The sequence below is a fragment of the Ochotona curzoniae genome, unplaced genomic scaffold (genome assembly GCF_017591425.1).
Source record: "Ochotona curzoniae isolate NIBS_2020 unplaced genomic scaffold, NIBS_Ocur_1.0 scaffold_2587, whole genome shotgun sequence".
In the NCBI taxonomy this organism is placed as follows: Eukaryota; Metazoa; Chordata; class Mammalia; order Lagomorpha; family Ochotonidae; genus Ochotona; species Ochotona curzoniae.
Window position 1 is genome coordinate 3,137,224 of NW_024467096.1, and position 15,214 is coordinate 3,152,437.

General features: G+C 51.2%; 1 protein-coding gene across 5 annotated transcripts in view; it reads right to left on the bottom strand.

Moving 5' to 3' along the window:
* Window positions 1-15,214, bottom strand: part of MYLK (myosin light chain kinase) — a 104,140-nt gene that overhangs the window by 39,997 nt on the left and 48,929 nt on the right. For all 5 annotated transcript variants that reach the window (XM_041002643.1, XM_041002644.1, XM_041002642.1 and 2 more), the window contains 3 exons: window positions 8,023-8,073; window positions 7,109-7,236; window positions 5,230-5,383 (listed from right to left, as the gene is read on the bottom strand). In XM_041002643.1, coding sequence (XP_040858577.1) covers window positions 5,230-5,383; window positions 7,109-7,236; window positions 8,023-8,073 — 333 coding nt within the window. The remainder of the gene's footprint in view (window positions 1-5,229; window positions 5,384-7,108; window positions 7,237-8,022; window positions 8,074-15,214) is intronic.

Below are 15,214 nucleotides of genomic sequence, written 5' to 3' on the forward strand. Positions count from 1 at the left end.
ATGTGTTCTCTTAGGAAAGCTGTTTGTTCTGAAAGATTTATTGGTCTTTTTAGAAACATTTCTGGTGTTGGCTAAGATGTTTGCCTCTTAGAGGCAAGTGCTTGGTGTCCTCTCAAGGCCAGCTAAGGAATGTGCAAGAGCCTACTGCGGGGTGAGCGGCGGCCTTGCTGCTTGCCACAGGAGATTGGTGTAACCCGGGGATGAGACACATGGAGGGTGAGGGACATGCACACTGAAGGCAGATGCACACCACAGATAACAGTCTCCCCTCTGCTATGGACAAGAAAAGAAGCTGAGAAATGGGTACTGAAGAAGAGGTGCTCCTGGCAGAGAGAGAGAGAAATTCACAAGTAACACACATCCCTTCCTGTGGTTCAAGAAAAGAAGCAAAATTGTGTGTGTGTGTAGGGGGGGGGGGATTTAACTACAAGAGAAACTTGAACACTTTCAAGGATTCTGAGGCTAAGTGAAGGAATTCAAACATGTCCAAATCTATACCGACACTGGCTTACAAGCCCCTCTTCTCTCCCCACCATGTCTGCCTTCTAACTGGGCTCTGCCTCATCCAGTCCACCCTTTCCAATCAGAGGCTGCACCAGCCAGTGATGAAAACCCTCAGGACCAGGATCTTGTCTCCCATGTGAAAGACACAGACACACCCCATCTGGGAGGTGAGTCCTGGGCATGGCCCAGCATGGGAGAAACAGGCTCAAGGTCCGGGACCATGGGCGCCTGCCATACTTCTGTAAAATTCTCCCAGGGCTCCCTGGAGACCTGGCGGGCAGAATGGGAAATGCTGCTGAGGGAAGGGTCTTCCCAGGCAGTGGCTCAAGGGTTTCCTACTCAGTGGATCTACTTCCTCCTGGGAAAACAGAGCCTGGTCTCAAAAACTTCCCTGTCTAAAGCCAGGGCCTTCTTGCTCTGCTTGTGCTCATGTGTTATGATCAACACATGTAGTTGTACCCTCCTCAACTGAATGATCCTTCCCTGGCCCTGTGGTTTGGCTGGAAGGCATCCTGGACCAGGACACTGGTTGGTCAGTGGCACAGCCCACAGGGTACTCCACGAAGCCCCAGAACCCCGCTCTCTCTGGGGTTCAGTGCTCTCCAGACTATCAGGTGCAGTAATCTCAGGAGTGCTTCTGACTTGAGCCCGAGTACTGGGTTATAAAGGGAACTCTTGTGCCCTTCAAAGTCACATGAGGGGGCTAGTGTGCGGTGTAATGAGTTAAGCCATTGCCTGCAACCTGGCATCTCATAGGAGTCATAGGAGTGCCGGTTCCAGTCCTGCCTGCTCCACTTCTGATCCAGCTCCTGATGAGCGCACCTTGTAAAAGTAGTGGGGGATGAGCCCAAGTGCTTGGGTCCCTGTCACCCACGAGGAAGATCTGGATGGAGTTTAAAGCTCCTGGCTTTGCAGCCATTTGGGGTTTGAACCGAAGGAATGAAGATCTCTCTCTGTCACTCCATCTCTCTCAAAAAAAAAAAAAAAAAAAAAAAGGCATGAGGGTTCCATCTGGGATCCTCTCAACTTCACTTCCCTCCTTTTGAGGCAGAGGCTTTTGCCCCTCGCATCCTGCCTAACCAAGCACTGGGCTACTGACATCCAGGAATCTTTAGAGGCTGCAGCTCTCTGCCTCCTCCATGAGCAGCCTTCAGGTGCAGGCAGTGAAAGGCACTCTAGCATCATGACTTCCCTGTCTGCCTCTCAGAACAGAATGATCACGAATCCTCTAAGATGGCCAAACACCACTCCCTTACATTAAAATGGGGGAAAACACTGGCCTGATTTATCATCTTGGAAACAGGAGCTGTGGACCATCAGGAAGGTCAGAACACATGAGACAAGTGGACCTGCTGACTGGCCACACACACAGCATGATTCTGGCCTTATTTAGTCCGACTGCCAATGGACGGACACTTCTGAGGTGTGTCAGGAGCAGGCCCAGGTGTTGTATACCGAATGAACCCTGACCACACAGGTGTCCCTGCAGCAGTGCAGGTGAGGCAGTTTAACCCAGGCTGATTTGAGACCAACTTCTCCAACTTTGAATGGAGCAGTTCTGCTGGACCCACGGATGGGGCTGGGATGGGGGTGGGCGGGAGAGTGGCGGGTTTTATGGAGCATTTCTATTCTTAGCTCCCCGAGGGGGAGGCAGACAGAGAGCCCGGTTCTCCTCCATTCCATTCCCCCTCCTTGAACGGCATTTAACGCGAGGCTCCTGCCAGCTGGCGGGCAGCCACACCAATGGCCCTGTCAGTGCTGGCCATGGAGGGAGAAGAAACTCGACCATAAAAGGCCAGATCTGTAGCCCGGGCGGCGGTGGGGGAGGGGAGTGTGTGGCACCGGGGTGGGCCTGCTGGGATGTGGGGGGTTAGAGGGGCATACTGGTGCCAGAAAAGCCAGGAGCTGATCCGGGTGGCATTTTCTTCCCACTCTCCCCTCAAAGCAGGGGGAACACCCCGGGAGAAGCAGAAATGGACGCTGATGAAAGGGGTACAGGCAGAACCAGATCAGCACATTAGGTGTGGGTTAAAGTGCATGGACAAAGGGAACCCTGGTGGGTCCTGGCTGCCTCTGAAGGTGAGGATGGGGTTACTGAAATGAGCACCTGGCACCCATTCCTCCCACCTCCAGAGAGTAGCAGTGAGAAAAAGGCCCCATTTCTCCCTCCTGAAAGATGCAAGTCTGTTCCATGAACCCTCAGTGCCAGCCATCCTATATGGGAAAACTCCTTGGCCTGGGAGACAGAGACAAGGGGCAGAAACTGGGGGAAGAAGATGGAACCACGAACAGAGCGATCAAAAGTACCTATTTCCTGGGGTGAAAAAAAATGAGGCAGCATGAGGGACAGGTGAGAGCACGGGCCCCTGGAGGGGAAGGCTAGTGTACAGCAAGGGAGGGAGGCTCCCTCCTAACAGCCCCTGCATCTAGTGGCCCCAGCTCCAGGCGATGCTGCAGGACTTGGCGTGCAAGGAGCTAGGCTGGGGTCAGGGATGGTGATCTGCTGTGTGGCTGGCTTGGACTCAACTCACAGCCACCTCACTTGACTTCTGGTCTGTGCTGCTCTTTGTCCTTCTATCATGTCCCTTCTTCCCAGCGGACAAGAACTCCATTGGCCCTGGAAGAAGGTGGTGGTGTGAAGATGCTGTCCCATTACTGAGTCTCTAAGGTAAATTTTCCAGTTGGAGGATTCCTTCACTTTCTGGGGTCTTCTGTCTCTCCTCACTCTCCCAGGGGAGGCCTATGGAGGCCAGGGGATCAAGAGAAACAGCAAGAGCTTAGTGCCTGCTGGCACCCCACTGTGCTGGGTGACTTGGCTTTCACTGGCCCTGGCCTTCCCATGCATGCAAAGTCCTGTCCACCCAGGGACTCATCCCTGCAAGCTGGGACATTACAGCCATGACAGACCTCAAGAGCTACCTTCTTCAGCTTCTAATTCCCTGCCTGGCACTTCCCTGTGATAGGGCCAGGGGAAGCCTTCTGCCCCCACTCTATCACGGCTCTGCGAGTATTCTTGCTCATCAGTTCTGGGTTGCCCATGTGTATAGCAAGCAGGGGGTCCAGGGCAGGCTCGACATACCCTGCTGGCAGCTTTGTGGGCTTCATCAGAAGCCCAGCAGAGGGGTCTGAGCCAGCTTTTGCTCCCCTCCCCAAGGCCAGGTACTAGCTCTACTGTGAGGTTGGGGGTATAGGCTGTTCTACTCATTCTCCCAGAGAAGCCCCCCGCCCTGTTCCCCTTAACTCTCACAAAGGTGTCCTACAAGCTTGGAAGCCAAGAACAATCAGAAAACCCACACAGGCCTTGGTCAGGTGTCAATAAACAATATTGGGCTTTCATGGATACCATGTGGGGAGGCCCAGACACGCATATACCTACCATCTGGTCTGTATCAGCCTGCTGCTGTTCCCTGCACCTGCCACACAGGGAGCCCCTGGGGCTAAGCACGACAAGCAGCAAGGACACCAGTTAGCAAGTTACTTGAATGCTCTGGACAGAGTCGACCAGGGCACACACAGAGTGATGAGACAAGAGAACAAAGTGAACTTGAGAATCAGCCTGGACACAGACTCAGCTCATGTAAGAGGTGAGGAAAAGAGAGTTGAGCTAGGGTGAGGAGGTGTCCTGGCCAACTAATAGGTGTGAGAACATGGCCTCAGGGAGCTAAGATGTGTTGTTAAAATAGAAGGATTTCCTTGTCAGGAGGGTTGGTCAGAGAGAGGGCTTGAGAAGAAGGAGGGAGGGCTGAAGCAAGACAAAATATTGCAGGTGTGGCATCAACTTGCACAGCAGGGCTAAGAGATAACATCAGTAGGTTTCAGGGAGGAGCCAACAGAGGAGAGGGGGATGAGAAGAGAGAAGGTGGGCGCCCCAAGCCTGGGAGCCAGAAGAACAGGAGGAGGCAACAGACCCTGCTGGTGTGTGCATGTGTGTGTGTGAGAGAGACAAAGGTGGGCCATCTGCATGGCCCGAAGGAGGAATCATGCTGGGGACAGAGACAGACCCTGGAGGTGTGAGGCCAAGAAGCTGAGGAAGTTTATGTCTGATGTCTCATTTCTCAGAGAAGCTAAAGGTCAAGATTGCAGGCTGGGAGACCTCAGGGCATAGCACTGAGCAGACACAAAGGAAGAGATTTCAGAGACCAGTCCTGGCAGCTAAGCTGACCCTGGTCCTTCTGCAGTGCCCCTGGGATCTGGCAAGGAGCGGTGAAGTGAACAGGCAGCACTGATCCAAGGCGAGGATTTGCAAAGGGGGTGGGGTAGGGGGAGGGAGGTAAGAGAAGGGGCTAAAGGTACCAGCAGCAGAGGGTATGGAGTGGGACAGTCTCCAATGATTACACAGAAAGAGAACCGGTGTGTGTGGGGCGTTGAGAAAGAGGAAAGTAAGTGTGTGTGTGTGTGTGTGTGTGTGTGTGTGTGCACGCGCGCATGCATGCGTGTGTAGCACTGGCAGTGCAGAATCTTCAGACCATAATGAGCTTGAAGGACAGCAATGGTGCGGAGTGAAGGGGGCACAAAAGGTTGGGAGAATAGAAATGCACAGAAAAAGGCGCTGAAGGTGATGAGAGTCTGAGGCTCATGAACCTTCCTGAGCCTCATAGAGACTGCTAGAGACTCACACATCCACCTGACACTCACACATCCCATCTGGAATACTCATACATCCACCTGAGGCTCACTGCCCTCCTCGCCCTAGGTTCCCAGCCCCCAGTGGGGTCCAGTACTCACCCACGACAGTGAGGTTCACCTGGGCTTGCCTGCTGCCCAGCTTGTTCTCCACTACCAGTGTGTAGCAGCCGCAATGCTCCTGGCGTGCAGCCAGGATGGTGAGCTTGCTGCCAGCCTCACTGTTCTCCACCTTGATGTGCTCGCTGTCCTGGATCTGAGGGCAGGGGGAACAGGAGATGGAATTCAGGCCATGGAAGGGAGCAGGCTCCTCTCCACAGCCTGCTCCCTGGGCAACAAAGCTGGACAAGCTGGGGAGCTTTGTATCCTCTGCCGCTTCTCCGCTGCATCTGGGGCTGCACTTCCCTGTGAGGGCCCAGCCCTGAGATATGCAGGGGGATGGACCCTCTTGGTGCTTTCTGCTCCCAGAAATGAGCTCCTGGGTGTCCTGACCCCCTTCCATTGCTCTGAGATGGGATAACAGGAGGGCACATCTGAGCACACTTGGCAAGCCCACTCGGGTGTGCTCTGACCTCTTCTGGGCTGCCTGAGGTACCAGTCACTAGCCAATGTGACTATTTAAATTTCAATGAAGTGAAAACAACATAAGTGTCCATCAGTCCGTCAGTACAAAGTGGTTCCCCCAGACAATGGAATATTACCCACCCCACAAAAACAGAAGGCCGTGTTGATCGGTACTACCACATGCTCAGAGGAGTCCTGAAGCATTACACTAAGGGCAGGGGGAAAGCTAAACACACAACACGGCACATTGTATCACCCCATACATGTGAAGTGTCTCTATAGGCAGCAAATGGTAGACCAGGAATCTTTAGGGCCAGAAGGGGAGCGGCTACTAATGAGTCTTGAATTTTCTTTCTGGGGTGCAATTTGAGGATGGCAATAACTTGCATGACCTTGCAAATGTACTACAACTCATTGAACCGTATACTTTCAAAGTATGTACTGTAGTGAGTCAGATCTTAACAAAGTTGTACCAACAATTTTAATTAAATAAAATGTATAAGTCCAGTCCTCAGTTGCATTGGCCACATTTCATGAGCTCCACACAGCCATAGATCAGCAGATGCCATATGGGACAACACAGGTATAGAATGCTCTATCCAGAAAGTTCTGATGGATATAGTGGGGACTCAGCTAAAGTCCCCTGAAAAGGAATGTGATTGCATTTCGTTTCAGATCATGTAGCCCAGATGTGGATCAAGGCAGATGCATACTGGGATGATGTCAGAGGCCCTCTTGCCTTATCTATCTTTTGAGACCACCTCTACTTTCCTCCCTGGCACTGGCTGCTCATCCTTTCAACAAGGAGATGTGAGCAGCTTGGAAGGGAAAACCACAGAGGACTCAGAATAAAGCCACACCTCCTGCCCAGCATTGGCTCTCTGTTGATTGCCCATGTGGATGCATGCTACCAGCATGGGGTTGCAGCCATGGCTGGGCTCCCCACATCCTGGTTGTTTGGATTCTTAAACATGTCTCCATGGCAGAATGATTATAAACTATACTAGATTCCAGGATCAACCTGCTAGATTCCTACCTAGCATGTAATAACTCTTCCAAATATTCAGATTCATTTTGATTTACTCTGGCATGTGGAGTCTGAGCAGTCACTACGGATGGGAAGCCCTCTGTGAGCCAACACAGGATCACAGAGAGCCCAGGGTCACCTGAGGGCACCGGTTTGACTTCCCTGACCCTGAGCAGGAGTCCAGCATGAGGCCAGAGTGAAAGAGGGGACCAGAGGTAGCTTCAATTGTCTCTAACACAGGGCTGACTAGAAGGGTCAGATGATCCTTAGGATCATTAGGGACTCGAGGCTGCTGGGCAGGCAGAGGTCTCTTCCATTCCTAAGAGGACTCAGACGATGCCCCTTCTATCACATCTCTCTGGCTTAGCCTGGACCCATCCTCCTACTGACCTGTTTGCGGAACTTCATCCAGGTGCAGGTGAGGGGCTGGGTGCCTGCCACCTTCCCAAAGAGCTCCACACGCTCCCCTGCGCGCACCTTCTGGTCCTCAGGGAACTGCAGGATCTGAGGAGGCATGGCTGAAAGAGACAGGGGAGGCAGGGAGTGAGAAGTTGGAAGGAGGCAAGCAAAGGGGAGGAAGGGAGAGAAGGGTGGGGGAAAGAGCAAGGACTTGGGGGTGGGAGTGAGAATAAGGGAGAGAGGGAGTGAGGGGAGACAGTGGGGAGAGGAGAGGGAGACAGTGAGGAGGGGGAGGGAAACAGTAAGGAGTCAGGGGAGGGGGAGGGAGGCTGGACATTCTTGCTTTTTCCAATGCCCCTAGTACCTTGCTCTGTTGGCTCTCACTGCCTACAATGTGGGACTGGGGCACCTGAGCTCAGGAGTTCGCTGGGTTATCTCCCCTCCTGCTTCTTCAGATGGAGCCTGCACACTCTCCATGGCCTGATTCTGCATGTAGCAGGTTGTCCTTGGTTTCTGAACCTGCTAAGCCATTGCCCAGTGGAGCAGCCCTCACCTGCTCCAGGTGTCCCTGGCTGGCTAGCTGGCTATCTCCAGTTCTCTGCCTTTGGCCTCTTTTCTGGTCTCCACAGAAGGATGCCAGGCAGAGCGGGGCACAAAAGAGCAGGAGGGACAGAGGGAGGACAGAGGGCATGGCAGAAGATCCCAGCAGGGGTTGGGGAAGCTGCTGTTCACATAGAGGGAAAGGGACTAGAAGACAAGGCAGGGGTAGTATGAGGGACCAGGCCAACAGATACTGGCTCCGGAAAAACATAGAGGTCCATTTTCCAAGGACTGGCACGTCCAGGAGGTGAGTGCAGCAGGGTAAAACCAACCCCCTCGCCCTCAACACTGTGATGACCAATTACCTGCCTTCGGTGGCGTCTTGGGAGTGGGTTTCTTTTTCACAGTGGCATCACCTGCAACACAAAATGTCCTGAGTTACTTCTTGTTGGTCCTGGCTTCCCATAAAGCTTCCCCAGTCATGGGGAGGACCTGGTCTTGCCCTCTGCCCTGCCCCATTTCACCCCATCCATCTGGGAGCCCTCACTTAAGCTTGTCTTTCCAGGCATCCCCTTGCCCTGTCATCCACACAACCTTGCCACTGAGTGAGGAGTATCAGAGCTCAAGGGTCTTTTGCGGGAGAGAGTCCCTGGAACCTGAGATAAGATTTCTTATAACTGCTTAAGCTCCTATACTCCCAAAGAGTATAGGAGCTTTCAGACTGCCAATTCTAACTTTCAGGAAACTCAGAAAGGAAATTATGTCAGATAAATCAACTAAAATTAGCTTTGGTTGGGGATCCAACAGTCTCAGGCTTCCCTTGGGTCAAAGTGGCTTTCATTTTCCTCGGTGTCTGTTGGCTGACGAAAGCAATGCAGCAATAAATGGGGTCCTCCATCTTCCTTCCTACCCCACTTCCTTCAAATCAAATAAGAAAAATGATCCAAATGGCATTGGCAGCACCAATGCATTGAGCTGGCAAAATGATAGTGTGGTGCACGAACAAAATAACTTTGAAGGAAGTGGGGTAGGAAGGAAGAAGGAGGACCCCATTTATTGCTGCATTGCTTATTTTGTCAGTGTTTCTCTCCGAGGGTGTTTGCACCAAGGTTGCTGGTCCCATTGATCCAAGGGCATTGGAAATATGCAGGTGTGCAAACACTTGTATGCAAATGATAACAGTGGCTTTACTTAGAACTGCCAAAGAGTTTGAAGGTGCTCAATGTCCATCAAGTGGCAAATGGACGAACTATGGCATAGACAGATGCCATAAAACACTTTTCACCAATGATGAACTATTGGCATCCACAGCCCTGACAATCACGGATGATTTAACCTTTCTGTTCTAACAGACCTCAAACTTTGTGTGTGAGGATTCCTTTTCTATGTTTTAGAGAAGGTGCAACGACTGGGAAAGAGAACACACCAGTGGTTTCTGGGGGTGGGTGGGCTAGGCACTGATCATAGAGGGACACAGGGCAATGTTGTGAAGTGATGGAATCATGTCCTGGTGTTAGTTACATGATTATCTAAGGGGAATTTAAAAAGTTCATGCAAAATGGACTTGAAGGATATGCTTATTGTATAAAAGCTTTGGAAATTTGTGCACTGTTTTAAAATGTGCATTTTTGCATGTACTTCAAAATTATTCATTTTATTTGAAAGGCAGAGAGACAGAGATCTCCCATTCACTGGGTTAGTTCCCACATGCTTTTTACAGCGAAGGTTGGGCCAGGCTGAAGCCAGAAGGGGGTACTGAGTCCCAGTTAGGTTCCTCCCATCTGGGTGGCAGGGAGTCAATCACTGGGCCCATCCATCTGCTGTCACCAGTGGTCAGCAGGAGGCTGGGATGAACACTTGAATCCAGGCACTCTGACATAAGATGTGGGAGGGTCTCACCTGCTGTGCTGAATGCCCAGCCCCCTTTCCCAGAAACCTTCGGGAAAGAAATGGACTTCAAAATATCTGTGCCTCAAAATAAGTGTAGTTTAAAAGTCCATTTTCCATGAACTTTGTCAAGGACCTTCTCATGAATCTGTCATGACTCACAGACCTGTATCGCAGCATGGATGAAGATGAACAGAGGAAAATTCTACGTAGCAACAGGAAAACCAAGAAGCATCCCCTTTTGCAATGAGTGCTCTCTGACAGTCCATACAGATAGAGCCACCGCCCACAGCACTTCCATGGTCCTTACCCTGCTGGGACAACCTTTCCCTGCCACCCTCCCTTCACCTCTGCAGGTGCCAGGCAAGCAGCTGATTGGCAGCTGCTCCAGGACCACAGCACGTTACTGGCTTGGCGAAGAATCATTTATGCTCTCCTATAATGCCCAGTGCTACCGATTGGCTGAATATCCCTGGGATTAAGTAACAAGAGGATTCCCTGAGAGCCCAAAGCTCTGGGTTCCCAGCCCAGGATAGGACCTGTTTCTCCCATGTTCACATTGACTCACTACCTTGTTCACCTACTCTTCCTTTCCAAACATCTGCTGAAGATCTACTATAGACTAGTAAACTACAAAGAAGAACACTATGGAAGTAGTCACTGACAGAAAACCAAAGAAATGTAACGGATAAAGTGGGGCAGGTACTGTGGTGCAGCAGTCAGGCAGTCACTTGGGATGCCTGCGTTCCATGTTGGAGTGCCTGAGATGGGAGTCCTGCCTCTGCTTCCTATCCATCTTCCTGCGCATCCTGGGAGGCAGCAGGGGATGCCTGCAGTACTTGGGCCTCTGCCACTCATATGAAAGACTAGGAGGAAGTTCCTGCTTCCTGGCCTGGTCTTGGCTGTTGTGGGGTTTTGGGAAGTTAACTAACAGGTAGAAGACCTGCCTTTCTCTATCACACTGCCTTTCAAATGAACAAAAACAAACTAAAGACAAATTCCTAATATTTCTTGTGGTTACTATTACAGGGTCGTTGCATTCAGAGTAAAAAGTGTTTGGAAAAACCAGAGAGAGGGGCCGGCATTGTGGTACCATAGACCGTCTCCTCCTGTAGTGCCAGTATCCCACATGGGCATGGTTCATATCTCAGCTGCTCCACTTCTGATCCAGCTCCCTGCTTACAGTCTGGGAAAGCAGCTGGGGATGGCTCAAGTTCTTACACCCCTGCACCCACGAGGGAGACACAGAAGAAGCTCCTGGCTCCTGCTTTGGATCAGTTCAGCTCTGGCCATTGTGGCCAACCGAGGAATGGGTCAATGGAAGGAAGATCTGTGTCTGTCTCTCTGTATTTCAAAATAAAATAAATATTAAAAAGAGAGAGAGAGAGAGAGAGAAGTGAAGGCTTATATTCAAGGCCTAAGAAGTCAAGATGCATGGTCCCTGAGAAGGTTTTTTTTTCTTTTATCATGGAGCACAATTAGCAGACTTTGCGTAAGAACCACAAATTAGGTGACAGAATTGCGTCAACATGAATTTCCTGTTTTGACCATCAAACTGGTTTTGAGACCATGCTTGCTTTTTTAAAAAAATAATTTTAAGTACCAGTGAACTTCAAAAAGTTTGTGGAAAGTACAATTGACAAAATATGGAAATCTGTGCATAGTTTTTCATAACATGAATTTTCTATGAACTTCATGAAGACTTTATGTACATGGATATGAAGTGAGAAGAACGAGGCTATATTCTCCAGCAGTCAACATGTGGTTGTTGACATAATGGAGAATGGGGACCAGTGGGCAGAGGAGATGGGGAACAGGCCAAGGGAGGCTGTGGAAGGACCTGCAGACCAGAGAAACCACAGGAGCCTCGGGTTGGAAGCAGATAGGAGTTAGAGCAATACTTAGGAGGGGGTGACAGTGGTGAGGAAAGAAACTGTATAAAGAAAACAATACAAAGAAAACAAAAACCCACTTCCTCTCTTGAACTAGCCACATCTCAAGTGCTCTGGGGTGACATCATTGAGTGAGTGGTCACCGTTGTTATCACACTCTTCAGACACAGAACCACACAACGTTTCACCGGCTGATGCTGGTATCCAGGGTCCAGTCCCCAAGCTAGGCCTTTGTCTTCAGTGAACAGGAAGACCCCAGCCATCCACCCTGACAGATCTTGCCAGTTCCCAGAGGACAAGGATATCCAATGAGCAAGCTGTTGCTAGGGCCCTTGACAGGCACTGACCTAGCTTCATAACGAAGGGAAGACACAAATGAGAGGCAGAGAAAACACAAAAGATTGGCAGGGGCTCCAAGCAAGGGAGGCCCAGGGGTTGTTGAGGATGTCTCGCTTAGTCACATGATGGAGATGCTCATATGCAGTCTGGTTTGGACAAGTGAACTTGGGGGCTGAGAGATGGGAATTTATGTGCAGGGGAGAAGCTTAGGTCAGAATTCTGGAGAGAGGCTACCATGTGATTCTAACGGCAACCATGGGCTGGATTGGTTGCTTCTTTAGGCGGGGGGGGGGGGGGACGCAGGGGGGGGATGAATGCAATGAGAAGGGACCAGTGTGTGACCCCAGGCAATTCATGGGGAGCTGGGGGACCCTGGGAGGAGGAATAGGAAAAAGAAGGCAGGGCTCTGGAAGCCCCAAGTGTGAGAGGCCCCACATGCAGAGCTGGAGGGGTCAGAAGCTTCTCAAGCAAACAGGGGGTGGAAATCAGTCAGAATGCTGGAGGTGAAAGGTCTGAGCTGAGAAAGAGATGGAAGGCAGAAGGCCAGCATTCAGCAAAGGGGAACCCACAGACCCTAGGAGGGGCCAGCAGGGAAGTCACAGCCCATAGGAGAGACAGGAGCAGAGTGGGATATATAGGCTATCAGGGACAGCCCACAAACCCTGGCCCACTTAGCTCTGGGCCTACTGGCAAGGGAAATGCCCTCAAGGGAGGGGAGGAGACAGACCATCATGGGAAGCTGTGTGGAGCGCTGTTCCTGCTGATCTGTGTCCCGCCAAAATCAGATGCTGGAACTTCAGCCCCCATGCTGGGGAGACAGCTAGACGCACACACTCAAAGGGGAGACTGAGATGTCACCCATCTACAAACAGGGGGAGGAAACCATGAGGGAATACCCAGTCTGTGGTGTGCAGTTTCGGCAGCCCCAGCTTATGAATGCAGTATGGATAGACTATGACAGGGAGTAGGTGGGCAACAGAGGCTGACAGCTCCTGGATGGTAAGTTAAGAGTTTGTGGTAGGGGCAGCGGCACAGCACACATGTCCTGCCCCATACGCTGGTTGTGGATGAATCTATGTGAATATAAGAACTTCTCTAAGATCCATCTTTCAATATTATATTTAAACAGCACTTCAGGTCAATATTTGGTTGTTTCTCCTATAAAAATGGAGCTACTGCTATTTCAAATTGGGTGGCATATGAAACTGGTTTGGTTCCTATCAGTGAAAATAATTTTGAATCCTAACGCTGTTCTCTATCTTATTCTATACATATTTTCTGTGACCATCTGCTGTAATCCATCAGTTGTGTTTTGGGGGCAGGGAGGATGCCTATCTGCCCAGACTGGAGTTCCTGCCTCTGGCTCCTGATTACAGCTTCCTGTTTACAGCTCCTGGGAGCCAGTGGAGACGTCTTGAGCAATTGGGTTCTTACTATCCTGCTTTGGTTCCCTGGTCTTGGCTTTGGCCACAGCCTTTCCTGGGCTGTTGTGAGCACTCAGGGAGTGACTCAGCAGATGGGGGCTCTGTCTCTCAAATTAGAAAACAACAACAACAACTACGTTCTTACAGGAAGCTGGGCTCAGTAGCTGGGGCTCCACTCCATGATGTCATTTCCTCTTTTCTCACTTGGTTCTAATCCCAACCAAATGTAAGCAACACACCTCATGGTGTTCCCATTTTATGAGAAAGGAGTCAGAGTGTCATAAAAGTCAGGTGATGTGCCAGGCTCATAAAACCAGGTGTGGGTGAGCTGGAAGGGGACCCAAAGCCCATGCTGCTGTGGGAGGAAGTCTGCTTCCTTCCCTTTCGTTTCCCCTCCAGCTACACTCTGCTCCGTCCCCAGACCCAGACCTTGGAATCCTTTCGCAGGGGTGGTCCTTGGCAGCGATGCCCCAGGCCCTGGAGTACAGCTACAGCTTGCTTGAATCATGCGCCTTGGCACTTGTTAAGCTGTGGCTTCAAGCATGCAATCTAACCTCTTAGAGTTTCAGTGTCCTTGTTTGAAGGAAGGAGAAGAGTAAATAAAGCGTGCTGTAAAGAGTTCGGCTATACTTGTAAAGAGAGCAGAGCACAGAGCCTGGAGGGCCTGTTTGTGCACCAGCCTCGGCCACTTCACCGCAACACACTGCTAGGGCACAATTCCACCCTCTGGGACAAGTTTGTCCTTTCTGTTCCACTTCACACCTATACTACACCTCTACTGGGTCCCTAGTACACCCTTCTCCCTGACTCCAGCCCTCAGCAGAGAAACACTCTTACTGGCCCAGATGCCCAGCCTGAGTTTCCTCTCCTCTGGCTCTGTCCCTTTTTCACTCCTATCCTCTCCCCCCATTCTCCAACATCCCTCACCTCATATACCAAGCAGAGTTTCCTAGAAGGGGAAAGAAACCCAGCCTTCTCTGCAAATTCTATGATGGCCACAGGACTAATGACCAGAAAAGGAGGACAGGCACCTCCACTTTCCTTGAGGGGTCAGCTCTGGACAGCACAAGCAGCCCATACAGCCCGGCTCCTCAAACCCTGTTGCCCTTGGAGTTGGGCCTTCTCTTCTACCTGTGTTTTCCCTGGAGTCCACCCAACCATCCAGTCACCTGTCTATCACCTCCCTGGGCCATGCCAAGTGCACACGCACACACTCGCATGCACACACACGCACACACTCGCATGCATGTGCGTGCGCGCACACACACACACACAGCATCCCTGAATGTCCAAATCCTACAACATTCTCCCTCAAGCTGTTTCTTGTCTCCATCACCTCTCCAGCTCCCTCCCTGCCCCATGTAAGTCACCTGCTCATGATTCTATCCTACCTTCCTTCTCATCCTGCCACTTCCTAGACCTAGGGTTCCTCAGTACTATGTTAACACACCTGTCATCCTGTGACCCAAGTGATTTCTTTCAGATGCAAATCCGATGCCATCCTGCTCTTGGAACCTCCTCAGTGGCTTGCCACTGCTACTCAGGACCCTACAGGGCCTGCCTGATGTGTGCCTGCCATTCATCCCCACCCTCCTCTCACTGTTCCTTCTTGGTTCTCAAACTGCAGTGTGTATTTCAGATATCTGGAAGCCTCTTAACAAATCAGATCCTAGGCTTACAGGTACAGCTGCTGGTCTCTGTGCTGTCTTGAAGCCAACATGCTAGGCTGGGTGTCTTCCCATCTCTGCAACACCAACCTTTGACTACACTTTCAGCCTTCAGCTCTTCCTGCATATCCTGGGCACCATCTCTAAGTTGACTCGCCCTTTCTTCGGGCAGGTCTCTCGTGTAACACAACTGCTGCACTTGGCTCATCGCACCCTGCACCAGGCCCTGCCATGGCAGAAACCTATCCCTGGCACACATGCAGCCCACTGGGCAAGCTTCCACAGCTCCAGGGCCACACATCTAACCTGGAATGAGTGTTTGATAAGTACAATGAAGGGCACAAGCAG